At 41.5% G+C, this 14,425-nt stretch overlaps 1 protein-coding gene across 3 annotated transcripts in view; it reads right to left on the reverse strand.

The window, feature by feature from the left end:
* The window catches only part of LOC118511351, a 102,565-nt gene that overhangs the window by 10,546 nt on the left and 77,594 nt on the right, over positions 1–14,425 (reverse strand). For all 3 annotated transcript variants that reach the window (XM_036054312.1, XM_036054310.1, XM_036054311.1), the window contains 5 exons: positions 11,999–12,067; positions 9,567–9,676; positions 8,877–9,091; positions 5,810–5,948; positions 629–734 (listed from right to left, as the gene is read on the reverse strand). In XM_036054312.1, coding sequence (XP_035910205.1) covers positions 629–734; positions 5,810–5,948; positions 8,877–9,091; positions 9,567–9,676; positions 11,999–12,067 — 639 coding nt within the window. The remainder of the gene's footprint in view (positions 1–628; positions 735–5,809; positions 5,949–8,876; positions 9,092–9,566; positions 9,677–11,998; positions 12,068–14,425) is intronic.

Genomic DNA, 14,425 nt, shown 5'->3' on the forward strand with positions numbered 1-14,425 from the left:
CCCCCCGAACCCCATACCGATTGCTGGTTGCAAGCGCTCAGTTGGTCGGTCGGGATGGAGTTGGATAAAGCGTGCGCAAGCACACAAACACACACAAAAATGAAAAACCAAATAGGTTGAGTTTTAAGCGGTCGCTTTTCTTCACCTGCACCGGGCTTTTCATCGCATCGCAAGTGCGATCGACACAAAACGGGCAAAGAACGTGTGCGGCGTTAGGGGTGGTTTCTTCGGGTGATCTTTTGGGGATGTTATTTGGGTTTTGTTTTGGGGTTTTGTCGAGAGCAATACCCGTAAGAGCCCTTTGAGACGGACAAGCGTTGGGTGAAAGGGCGAAAAGAGCGAAAGGATGCAAGAGGCTAACGATTGTTTGTCTTAACGAACGGATACATTTTTTTTCTGTCTCTCTCTCGGGTGGGCTACCATTCCCCGAAAGGTACCACTTACACGTGCAAGAAAAGCAATCAAGTACTCTCGAGAAATGGACGATAGGAGAAGGATCACAAAATGCCGGTAACCGAGAAAGCGAACAGGGGGATATGAAAGGACTAACACTGATGTGAAGCAGCATAAGGGGGTGACGTCTTGTTGAGAGGGGGGAGGGAAGGACGAGGGAAGTCTTTTGTTTTACCTTGCTGCCAAAAATCAAAGCCAACAGCAGCGTGACCGTGAGCTGCGTGTGACAGAAAAATATGATGTACAATAAATCGGGATTAGCCGGTGACTGCAGGAACAACCTGAAATGAAAGAAAAGAGAGAGAGAGAGAGAAAATGCGAGATAAGTTAACGAAGAAAGCAAAGAACAGCTCCGCGATGGAAGCAATTTTGCAGATTGTTTGTTTGAAAAACGAGGAAGCTTTCTTTTGGTTGTGATAAAACGCACATCAGGAAAGAAAGAAAGATTTGTCTACACACGGCAAACGGCAGTGTGGCTGTGGCGGTGGAAAACTGCATCAGATTTAGAAAGAATGATAAAAATTAAACTTAAGAAAAGAGAGAGAGAGAGAGAGAGAGAGAGAGCAGGAGAGAGCGTGGCAAAATGGCTATCACTTCCGGCAAAATAGCTTGGTGGAAAATGGCGTCTCGTTATGCTGGAGCAAAACTCCAGTCTAGTCCTGCATAATGATCATCAACACTATCGTGTGGAGGTTTCGGTTCACTCTTCACAGCAGGGAAAAGGTTCGTCTAAATATCTTCTAAATAAATGATAGTTTTTGTTTTCGAGCGTGAAGACAAAGGAATGGTGCAATTCAGCTCATAGACAATGATGAAAATGGCGCTCGTGAGCTGGTAGTGTCTGAAGCTGGAGCCAGAGAAATGGAATGAATATTTTAAACTTTTCGGAATGCTCTATTGTTTTTCTTATTCTGAAGCAGAAGTGATTTTTGTAGATATGTTATATTTTACTTTGAAGCAATATGGCCAGGCCATCCTTCATGAATAAAAAATATAACGTTGAGTATATAAGAATTCTTTTACGTTCAAACTGCTTTGAAGATATTAACCTGAGCTATCTACAAGTAACTTCTCAACTAGCAGTTGCTAATCCTGATTGTTTTTCTATTAAAATCCCTAAAATTACTTATCATGAAACAAAAACGCTACCAAGAACTTCTCCTGTAGGAAGATTTCCTCCCTTGTACGCCCGCTCATTGCTTTCCGCCATATCTTTCCTTCCCTTGACGACGTCGCTTGTGGTATTCCATCTTTTTTCCACAGAAATCTTTTGAAATTTGTAATCCCAAACTGGTATCTTCCACTGGGGGAGCATTATCTCGGCTGGAACCCTAGCGAAGACTGCTGTGCAAAGTGACATCGTTTGACGCCACAGGGAAGTGTACTCGGGAAGTTTTTCGCGACGCCTTCACTGCTCCCCAGTGTCAAACCAGCCTCTCACTCGCATCCTATGCAGTGGAAAAGAATCAACAGTGGGTCATGTTTTGCATAGTTAATGTCGCAGGAGGTCTCGCGACCTTCGCCTATCATTTGATGGTTCGAGGCGTAAGGACAAACGTCTTAATACGCTTTCTTCGCAGCTTTCTGACATAGTAAAATCCTCAAACCAAACAAAAAAAAAAACTAACTAAAACGACCACATTTGACCGCTGAATGAGATGACGTGGCATTGGCGGTGGGACCCGTCAGCGTTTGACTTGTTCTAGCTCTAGCCGGGACGGGGAAACGGGAAAGCGGGAAAGAGCGATTTATTATCCGGTGGTTCCGTGTTTCTGTTTCGTTTTTTTGTTCGTCCCATGGTTCGCCTTTTTCCTTCCCTTCACTTTATACCATGCGGAAGGGTCGGGAGGGTCCTTGGGACTGAGAGCTTGATTTATTTTACACCATGTTTCTGTTTCTGTTGCTGGAGCAGCTTCTTCTGCTTGTGGTGCCTTTCGGAATCGTTTTGTTTTCCCGGTGGCGCTAAAGAATGTGTACATTTTCCGTCTTTCCATTTAGTGTGGGAACAGTGTTTCATCTCATCCTGCGGATGAGTGGGCATTTGAGTGTTTTTGTGGCCCCCTTTTTTTTTGGTTCTTGTTTGCTATGCTCCACTACCATCACCACATCCTATCATCCTTTGCACGGTTTCTCGGCAAACGGGAAACTAGCAGGCTAGAAGAAGTAAGACAAGAGAGCGCCGAGCGGTCCTTGGAAGCAAGACATGACCAGAAAATGAAATCTATTTATTTTGGACCGGCCATGAAGAGGGCAACCCTGGCATCATTCCTGCGGGTTTTGGTTGCGTTAAAAGATGGATTGAATGGTGGTGGTGATGGTGGTGCCCAGTGTGGTCGTCTTACGTCAAACCCGGTGATGCATGAACCTTTTCTCGAGTAGACTGATAATAGTCGGTCATGAGGTTTCTTCTGAACATCTCGACGAGTTACTGGGCACCGTGGATGCTACGGGCTTGGGGTCGGTCCTGATACTTTCCGTTTTAAAGCAGTACGTTTTTTATAATGAATTCATAGAAAGCTTTCAGCGCATGTGTTATGATTTACTGAGCTCTTGACGGTTGCCTTATTTAACCCGACGATGATGAAGATGATTTGATGATGCTGAAGATCAATTTCGTTTCCCGGTTTATATTTTCTTATTATGTTTCAAAATTAAGCATATATTTTAAAACAAAACAGCAGATAATCAACCGATCTTTTCATTTGATGATGCAAATTGAACTTCAAATGGTAGGACTGCAAATTCCATATTCAACCAAAATTTTAATTTTAGTTTAAGGCTCTTACTGTTTTTCAACTTAACAAAAAAATTAGTTTATAAGAGCATTTCATTTTTAATGAGTGACTGACTCATTTTATTAGTAAAGCTAAACTGATATAGAAAATTTAGATTTTGAGGATCTTCTTCCCTGGCTTAACCGCCTCTTAGGTAATGCCTACCATTTCTGGCTTACTAGACATAAGGATAATACCACTACCTTTTATTTGGATAGTCAGTCCACACAATGGCGATATGGTCCGGATGAGATTTGAACCACGGTTCTGCCGAAGAAGAAAGACCGGCGCCGTTGTCGCGTCTACAACCGGGCAGACCTTGGTTTGAGAAATGCTTTTGCCAAAATTTGATTTGATTTTCACTTGTGAAGTTTCCAAGCCAAACGTTTGAAAATCAGATATAATCGTAGTCTCATTCTATTGTCCATCACTGTATGTCCATAAAAGTTTGCCATGAAAGTTGTGAATATTGCTTTCACATCTGAGAAGCCTCGTTTTAAGAATTGTTCTCTAAGGAACGATCACACCCTTAAAAAACGCTTTTCAATCTCGATGTTTCGATTTATTTTCTACAAAAAAAAACTGTTGATTGAAACTCTATATACAGTCAACTTACTCACAACACCCACCGCATAAAAAACTAAAACAATTAAGACAGCTTTAAGGATTCAAACAACAAATCCTGCTGTTGGCCAGAACACTTCCCTTCCCTTTAAACTATCCATCAGCTTAGCGTTAAAAGCGATGAACGGCGACGGTACGGCAGGCCAAAGCAGTAGCAACATTTTTCCCCCTCATAAATACTTGCCTGCCTTGAATATCAATGATGGCGTTTATTTGCATAGCGGCAGAACGCCTCCATGAACTGGCCATAAGCCAAAAAAAAAATCTTCCTAGCAGATAAGTATCCCGGTGGGATCATCACGATGGAAGTCCGTTGGATGGAAAGGTGGTGGTGGTGGTGGTCAAGAATGAACATTAAAAACCCATCATGCAAAGGAAGGATCGATGAGGGTGCTGTACCATCCCGTATCAGCCCAGTTTTCCAATCCATAAATCCAACACATGCACCAATCGATAAGCGTTAACGCGTGTGTATGGGTTGCGCTCGACGTGCGAATGGTAGATAGCAAAAAGATCAATGTTCTAAAGCAAAACAAAAAAAGTAGCCACATTCAACGATTTGGATCATGTGATGATGGGTTTTCTATTTCGCTACACTAGTGCTACACCAACGACAAGTTAAGCACCAACGATATTCAAATCTAACTCCGGAATGCATTAAAGAATGTGCTATTCGCGCGAGGGGGTTTGAGGATGGAACGAGGACGAACGAGCACAGAAAAACAAATGACTCTGCCAGTCCTGATGTACAGTTCCATTGTAGCAATCTGTTTCCCTAGCACACAGCACTATTCGGTATCATCCAGCAGGAGAGGCAAGTAACGAATGCATGGAAGGATGTGAACAGGAAATAGCGTTTCGAGTACTGTTAACACAGTTCTGCTCATCCGACGAGCTTTATGAACAGAATGAAAATGAACCATTTGGCTAGTAACAAGTTGTACAACACACACACACCGGCAAAGTCATCGGAAATATGAAGGGATAAAGCAAAAAAAGCCCCTCCAGTCGAACCGGTTCAATGATAAGTGAGGTGTTTAAGGATAATAATTTCCATATTAAAATATTCATTTGCTTCCGACCGATGAACCGACCATACTTTGCCACTCAGTGTGACAAGCGCGGGTATCGATTTGTCGAGCACCCACATCCGGTGCGGTGTGTGGGGCACATTCGAAACACACAGAATGTATAATTAATCTTCACAAAACCGTTTCATTTGCGATTACGTCTTGTTATGGTAGGAAAAAGGAGGAAGAGACACAATGAAAGAAAAAAAAACACATGGAGCAAGCAAGTTTAAATTATTCATTCAAATTGGTCAACTGTGCAGCGGAGGTTGAAACACGTGGTACGGAATTGCCAATGTCCGCAAATTAATATTCAATCGAGATATCCTGAGGGCAGACGGGTTTTACGACGATGTAGGGGTTTTTTTAATGTTCGGGTGTAGTGGGCGCTTATTAACAAGGAGAGTTTTATGGGAAATATTTTGAGTTTTACTGTGCATCTACACCGATTCTGGTTTGATTTTTGCTGTGTTCAGTAATAAACCCTTGAGGGAGCAAAAAATATATTTTTTAATATTATAAATGAATAAATCATTTTTCCATTTGTTGAATTTCAAGTTTTGCATGAAATTTTCTTCGATTTGTTAATTTTTATTCATCATCCGGATCCGGCTTATCGCCACACAAAATATAACAATGAACAGCCTTGCTATTGATTATGGCTTTTAATGCATCCCTTGCGGTATTGGATCCGCATTACATCCGCAACAAAAACCCATCGTAAAAGTAATAAAAAAGCAATAAATAAACAAAACAATAAACAAAATCCAGAGAAAAAAAATCACAAAAACTTCATTCAACCCGAAGCAAAACACATGAAAGGTCAGCAAAAGTGCACGATTCATTGGCGGGCGAACACACACACATTCATTAGGGTCGGATACTCACATTGACACATTCAGGAAGCAGGTCAGTAGAAATTCGTTGTAGATCGCCATCGATATGAAGCGGCTTTCGTTAAACTCGGACGGTGCCTTCCGTACCATGATGCAGAGCCGTACGCCCCAGGCCAGAAACAGAACCTCCACTGTGGGCGGTCCATTGTTGGTGGGTTTGGAGGAATGGGAGAGTTTTTGTTGTGGTCATATTTTGCAAAGACCCGCGGTACATCGTAGCATCCGGAAGTAAACACGCGTCGTTCGTGTGTCCGTACACCAGGCGGATAAAGATAGTGGCATGAAAAGAAAGGATAGAAAGTTAGCGTTAGTTCGAGATTGTCTGGTTTTTGCTGCCTCACACCACACGAAGGGTATAATATACTATTTACAACAAAGTGCAGCGTTTGCTTTATGATGCGGACATGGATGCAGTACCGACCGACTGCGCGAACCCTAACCGTTCTCCCTCCCTGTCACGCTTGTAGCGTAAACACATTTTTGTTCCGGACTGTTCGAGTCTGTTTGTGTGTGTCGATGCACGATAAAAACATACACGTTACAATTTAATAAACAAAACAAAACACCAAAGGGAATAAAAAATGTAAAACACAACTTTTGCACAAAACAGTACACGTTCTTTGTTGTTTTATGATGAAAGCAGCATTCTGACCAAGGTTGGCAAAGCGTATAAATCTGAACTACTTGAATACAAAACAAAAAATCCCGGCAAGCTATAGAGATACTCCCAAAGATAGTGTAGTGAAGCGAGTTCAAATAAACTTTTCAAAGTTGGAGATTTTTTTCTTGGAGGGGAGGGTGGTTTCGCGAGTTTCAAACAGCAGATTCTACTGCAGATTGTTTCTTTTCGGAATAAAAAGTTTGACACAATTTATGAAAGCTGAACTTGATCCTGGAAGCAGCCGGTGTTGCTTTATGTTATTCATTTTAGTTTTTTTTTTCATTTTTGTTCCGCTACTCCTCACTACTTCCAGGATAAGGTTTGCATTGCACTCGAGCACCGTACAGGTGAGCAGTGTGCACTGTACTTGCCGACAGATTTACAGCCAGCTGGCATGTCGGGAAGCCAGCTACGGAGCGCAATATGCAGCACACCCCGTGTTTGACAATATGTGCGCCTGCCAGGCACAAAAGTTCAATATCGTAAGCGCAACTTTTACGCGCCATGAACCAAGTGGATAGTGCAAAAAAAAACGGAAGGCTGCGCGAACCGGTGGCTGCAGCAACATGTGCCAGTAATTTAAGCCGTAACATGCTGCTTTCGAAAGAATGCCTTCTTGTAAGAGAAGCAGCAGAGCCAGTAACAGAAGCAAATGGTTTGTGTAGCTGTTTTGGATTCACCCCTTTTTCTTAAACATTACGGTAGCAAACAGGAACAGAAAGGAAGGCTAAGACACTACAGTTTCAGTTGAACTGGAAGAAAAATAATGATCACTTTTACAAAGTGTGTCACAGTGGAGAGAAGGAGTTCAGTGGTGCAGTGCTCCAGGAGCGAACACCAGGTAGAGCCAATAAATATCCTGCTAAGGTGTGAAGATTTATGCAGTTGTTTTGCTAGCATCTTGGTAATGGCTCTGGGTGTTAATAGCCGAGTTTTCAAATTATACAGTAGATGCCGTGCAGTGGAGAAAAATGGCTTACACTTAACAGATGTTTGGGGCAAAGAAACAAACAGTATGTTTTGGAGTAGATATTGGGTTTTTTAATTTACTTGTCAGTGAACTTAAGAAAACAGTGAGAAACGGGGTGTTTTTAAGGGTCTTTTGATGCTTTCCTTTTTGCAGGACTGCCAGAAAAGACGTGTTCTGCCAAATAAAGCAGGAAATGGTGAGATTTTGTAAGACATAATAGGCTTACATTTATACTCTCCTAATTGATTCTTAATTTGACTAAGCAGGCTTGCAGATTTTAACATTAGGTGTTCTCATACCTTTCAAATGTGTAAATGAATTTTTAATAAGAGAAAAGTTAATAAAAATCCCTTGAATGGTGATCTTTGAAATGTTTCAAAACGGAAGAAGCTTTCTAAAAAACAAAAATGGAACTATGGAATCACTTCGGAGAATGTCTCCATTGGCTTTAGAATAAGGCAAGCTCTTTAGAGAAACTTTTCAATCATATAATGGAGTCTCGCCTACAGTAACGAGAGGTTTACAATAACTTAATAATCGGTTTTGCAATTTCTACTAAGAGATTGATCAAGGATAAACCGAAAAATTGTCTGAGAGCTCCAGGATGAACTGATTTGTGTAATTTATATTTTAACAGGTTGGAAGCAAAAATGTGTTCAAAATTTACCTTAATTATTACTTTCCAGTAATACGGAGTGGACAACGGTTTTCATACGGCAGCACCGGGGTTCAAATCCCAATCGGTCCACCTACCAACCTCGAGGGGTCTCGGCTTGCCATTTCTGGATTTCTGAGAGTTGATTTTACCCATAGCAAGGTAGTCAGCACTGCTTACAGGGAGGCGGTCTGGATCGGATTTGAATTTGGTCCTGCTTCATAACCGCCCAACATAATTTTCCATTACATGGGTCAAAACGAACCGTGTAAAATGAAAGGGATTGCTAATCTAAGTTTTCCCATCAATGAAATTCGATTTGCTTAAAATGACCTCATTAAGCTAATATTATTATTGTTGGTGGAAAAAACAAACACGCCAAGCATCTCAATTAGTCATTATTATCCACCAATAACAACAGACAAAAACGCGAAATAACCACAAAAAAGAGCGAACACTTCGTGCTTATTCGCACCATTCAAATTAATCCTATCTTCGGGCCGCTTAAATCATGGGCCTTAATTTTTTTTCTCACGGCTGACCACAGCTGACCTACTTAAGCATGCATCCGGCAGCAACAACTAATGTAATGGTGAACCCCCTTCAGAAGGAAAAAAGCCTCAGCTAACCGCTACCAACACTCCAGCAACCGGACCGAAGCCAATTTAACGGGCCAGAACATTTTAATTAATCCTTCAACCGTTAACTCGGCTTTCTCCACTTCTTTTTTTCTGCTCCCCGGGTTAACGATATCATCGCGGCAGGATACTTACTCGAGGTGAAGGTATGATCCCACCAGTCCGTTTTGCACAGGAACGCCTTCAGGTTGTCCGCGGTTCGGCCAACGATCACTACCGGCGGTGCGACCAACGTCCGGACGAGGAGCGCTATGCCGACGAAACCGCACAGCACGCCCAAACGCTTCAGCAGGTACGCATCGGTAATTTTGACCGCTTTCGCCGAACGGACGCGAAAAATTACCGATATCCTGTGGAAGAGTAGCACAAAAAAAACCAAGTGGAAAAGATTTAGAGTTAGAAAAAAAAAACAAGGGATAAAAACATCTTCAGGCTTCAATGTTTTTTAGTGTGTTCACTTCTTTGGACATCTTTTTCTGGTAGTATTTGGTGTTTTTCGTATTTTTGTTCATGTCTTCAACAAATCCTTGTCGTTTGATGATTTTACTCAAACAACTGCGGGTTAAGGGATTCGCTTTTTTAAGCTGTAAACACGGCCGACCAGTTTTACATTGGATTTTGTTATTTACTTTCGTTGCGTTTTCTTCCGTGTCCAATATCTGGCCCTTTCCCATGTTGCTGTGTTCAGCTGCCAGTTGCTATACACGGCTACCATAGTTACACACTCGCAAGCAAGTTAATTGTGATTTTACCAGTGGAAAACTGTTTACAAAGAATGCTATCGGTCCAACGCGAACTCCCGCCGCCACGGAGCGGAATACTTACCGCCAGGTTTTCAGCATCAATGCTCCGTACGTCAGGGAAAAGCCAATTTCCCGCAACCAAATGCGGGCGGTGCAGGAGTAGAGCGATGGTGGCGGATACATGACAACCGACTGCCGAATGTTGTACATCCGTGCCCGAGAAATAAATCCCGTACCAGGAGTTTGTGGATTTGGTTCATGAAAAGAGAGATAAAGCAATGAAGGGAAAATTATTTCTAACGGACTGGACAGTTTTCTAAAACCCGAACCGGCATTCTGACTTCCCTCCACCCAGCATTCGTACCTCGCTTGTTTCAACATCACCCGTTTGCACAGCAGTTAGTTATGTAAATGAACGTAATTAGTGATTCTGTCCGCGTTCGAATGAAGTTAAAATTAGATTTTGTTTTTCCCTTTTTCGCTCGGCAACCGTTTCGGTGCGAATATTGCTGTTCATGGTCTTGTGTACCGTGCTGCCGAACCCGAACAACGGAACAGAAACAACAGCAAAGCAACACAAACACATCCTGGGGATCCAGTCAGTGGGGGTAGAAGAAGGGTGGGCAGTTTTTAATTTGCTTTCACTTTTCGCTTTCCGCTTTTCCATCATTTTGTGGCGAATGAATCGAAAGCGAAATGGAGGAAATTATTTTTATTATGGCACTGACCCGTTTCACCGGCTTCGATGATACGGCAGCAAGGATTCCGTGGCACAATATTATCACCGTCAGGTGCAAGCCTCGGTGTTGAAAACTATGTGAAGCGAGCTTTGATTTACGTCAAATTGTTTATGGTGCTGAGGGGCACGGAAGTTTAGCGTCGAGGCGATATCGCGTCGTCGGATGCGGATAGTTGTCACGGATGCAGATTACGTTTCCGGGCGAGAGGGCAAATTTTTGTAGATGAATGGTTTGGCTGATGCAGTTCTATGCGCGTGAGATGGTGTTGCCAATTAAAAACAGCTGACCATCTCATGCAGGACTAGTGCTTGTAGGGACAAATAAGGATCGCTTTAGATGCTTCAAATGCTTAGGATTCACAAAATAAGATTCAACTTTAGTATTTAGGAATCAAAAATTGATTCGATGCAACTCACATTTTCGGTTTCAATTTTTTCTTCTCATAAAGAACGGCCTGGCCGTACTGATTAGGTAATAAAATTAAATATTGGCAAGTTAGGATTTTTTTTCTTACAACCACTCACAATAAACAGTGTTAAAGTTGTCCCACCAATATTGTTTTACTTGCTTTAAGCTCATGTTTTACATTGATTCAGCTTACGTTTAATCATTCAGGTTCTTTTTAATGCATTGATGAGATGCGTTGCATGATATTGCATATAGTTATTACTACAACTCACAATAAATAATATCAAAATGGTCCCACCGTCCAATGATTCTTCTCCATCTATTGCCCTATAATTTCGGCCCGCAATTTCTGACATTCTGGGTCTTGATTTACCATTTACTAAGATAGCCAGCCCTGCGATCGCGAAGGTGCTTTGGATGGGATTTAAGCTCCGGTCCTGTCATGAGGGGGCCGGCACCACTATCGCCTCGGCCACCTCGTCGTATGATTAATAATTGCAAAAAGGTTTCATACTTTAATCACACTATTTTTTTTTTGCACAAAAATTTAAAAAATCGTGCTTAAATAAATTATGCGTCTCGAAATTAAAGTTTGAAAGAAGGTTTATCGTTCACTGCATAAAAATGAAACAATTTATAAAAAAATATAATAGTTACAGTTGTGTAATTTTTTTTATTATTAATGCATCGAAAGTATTTTGGCCTGCAGCAATCCACATTAAAATTGGCCCCAACATATTCACATCGTACTTTAATTGCAAATTAATAGCTGCGTTCGAAGTCGTTATTTTTTTCCTTAAATAAATACGACCAAACGTTGAAAAATGTTCAGCACCTCCGCAAAAAAGGGATGAGCACGAAACACATAAAATCGAAATGGAATAAAATTAAGATATCTTACTTTAAATTGTGCCGCCCGATAGAAGGGAAAGAACCAGAGCGGACGGCATTTGCAAAAGGCAATTGAAAGTGCAAAAAAATATAACCAAAAGAGAGAGAGAAAGCAAAACACTTTCGACAAAAAAAAGAAGAAGGACCGAGTGCGCCATTTGTAATGTAATGAAACGAAAGATTAATGTATGCTTTGGAAAAGGGGGTTGCGTGACCCTGAACCCTGTTTTTTTTTTGCTTGCCTGAACAACGCGAAAAACGAGCTGAAAGTGAGTGCAATGAAGCAATTACCGAAAATAAAAACACCAAAAACGGGAAGCATTAAATGGATATTTGAGGGAGTATGTATGTATCTAGGTAGGTAGGTAAAATTAAAACATGCCTTCCGTTTGGTGCGGGTTTCTGGTAAAGGAAAGAAGCAAAACAAAAGTGTGTGTGTAAAAAAGCTCGGCGAATGGTGAACGTGAAAACTTACCGTACAATAAATGCAAAATGCGCCCAATGCAATTACACGCAGCAGCGCTGGACTTGCTGCCCGTACAACCTGTAATGGAAAATCAGAAAAGAAAAAAATAATTGCAGAAAGAAGTGTTGAAGTATTTGTTGTTTTGCTATTTTCTGCCTGTTGTTTGCTGGGTTAGCTCGTCTCAAAAAAAAAAATCGTTACACAAACCGGTGCAATTTAATTTGGTGCAAATTCCGAGCAAATAATTGTACGAATTGAATTTCCATCCGTTGACAGGGGAGAGCGCGGGGGGAGTGTAAAACGGAGGCGGTAGTGAGAAGGAAAAAACATCGTCAGAAAAAAGCAGAACACCATCAAACGAAAGGCGTAATGGCTGCCTTCACAAGCAGGATTTGTCGGCCGCTTATCGTGGCTTTGGACAGATGCCCAGCTTTTGCACAACCATATCGTTTTTTCTGCTCGTTTTATTGTGAGGTTTTCCAATCGGTTTAAAGGGTTTAGCTTACTGCAACGATCAGAAAGCAATGATGAAAAACGGGTAGGCTGGCCAAGGGTTTTTTTTTTAGTGGGAAAATGTGTTGTGAAAATAAAAATCAATACGGTTAGCGTTTTGAAAATTTAAATAGAATCCTTTTGTTTCTCTTGGAAGAGCAAATTGACGGCTGAAAGCTTTTAAAATGATACGCGTAAAACAAAAATTAAAGCCTTTTTGCTGTTAACCTGCTGCGGCTTCCGCAAGTGGTTCAATTATAACCTCGCACGGTGCACCTGACAGCGCCACAAGCTTGTTGCATTTTTAAAACATCCAATCAGTCACTGACACCTCGCACCCATGGCACCTCGCAAGTGTGTGATTTCGTCCACAAACAAATTTGTACAGCAGAAAAATAAATTAATGAAACGTCCTTGGCGTTCGTGCTGTAAAACACGGAGGCGAAGGTGGGAAGCATACACCGCATCGAACGAATGATTTCCTTCTTCGGTTTCATCGGCACGTATGAAGACCGTTTGTGATTTAAATATTCACTGCGCTGTCGGTTGCAGGGCGCGAAACCGAGTCAGCGGGATATGGCTGGATGGATGGATGCAGTGAGCACCAACCAACCAACCAACCAGGAAAAAAAAGTAATTTACATTTTCTGTTACGCACGCGGATATCCTTCATTGTGATTGTCAGGTGCTAACACCCGGAGCAACGTATCGCACACGCCTGCACAGCAGGTCCGTCCGGTGCAGCACGAACCACAAAGTTCGATGAGTTGAATCGTCAACCCCCTTCGCGGAACAGTGTGACAATTCATTGGTTTGACCACATCCTGTGGTGTGAACATATGTAGATGAGCATGTTTTTTGTTTGTTTTGTGGAGGAAAGAAAAAAGAAAAAAAAATCGTATCAAGCCCACGCAGGACGACGCATCGTGCGCTGGCTGTCGTTCAATTTCAGTGCAAATTAAATGTGGGAAAACCACTGTACTGGCAGGAGCTTAACAACACGTCGGTGTCAAGTATCTATATTTTTAGAACGAGAACGTAACTAGCGTACGGGGTAGGAATTCATCATAATTCCTACGATTCCTGGTACGAGAAAGCGGAGCACGGAATAGTGATAACTCGAATGATGTTTGTTAACAGAAAAACTGGGCTAAATCTGAAACTGTTGATGATATTGACGAGCGCTTTCTTCCGAGAATTATGCTCTGATGCCAATACTTTTCGTTGCACATCAAATCTTTTTTTTATAAAGCGGCTGCTCAACTAGTGTTTGCTACATTGATGAATTTGTTACATTTTACTATTTTTTTATTCGTAAAGAATCATTTTACTGGTTAAATAAAATGAAATAACTTTATGTTATAAATTTAAAGTGACTAAGATTGAGTGAGAGTCGCACTCATCGAAAAAATTCATGCAAGTTATGTGTTATACTGTAAATTTTTTATTGAAGTATTATTTTTATTTATTATGGGCGACCCGGTGGTAAGGCGACAACAGCGCCGGTCTTAATACGGCAGGAACGGGGTATACATCCCATCCAGACCGTTCCCCCGAACTGAGGACTGAATATCCAACTACGTGGTATCATTAAGTCGAGTAAGCCAGAAATGGCAGGCATGACCCAAGAGATCGTAATCCACGATTCAAAACATATTGAAGTTACTTAAAACCCAAAACTCAGACTCGTCAGGCAATAGACCTAAAGACTCAATGAAATGTCAAAAAAGAAACACACTATTGAAGGAGATTACCTCATATAACTTCAACTGTTTCATACGAGAACTCATCAGTTTAATGAGAGTTTACTGTTGAAATGTGTCTTTAACGAGTGTCGCTGTTGGACAGTCAACTTGCTTTTGGAGGGTTGTGGCAAATATCTGGATGGTAAGATAAGACCTACTTCCCAAAACTATTTGTTTATGAGTTTTTACTTTCATGTAC

The sequence above is a fragment of the Anopheles stephensi genome, chromosome 3 (genome assembly GCF_013141755.1).
Source record: "Anopheles stephensi strain Indian chromosome 3, UCI_ANSTEP_V1.0, whole genome shotgun sequence".
Taxonomy (NCBI): Eukaryota; Metazoa; Arthropoda; class Insecta; order Diptera; family Culicidae; genus Anopheles; species Anopheles stephensi.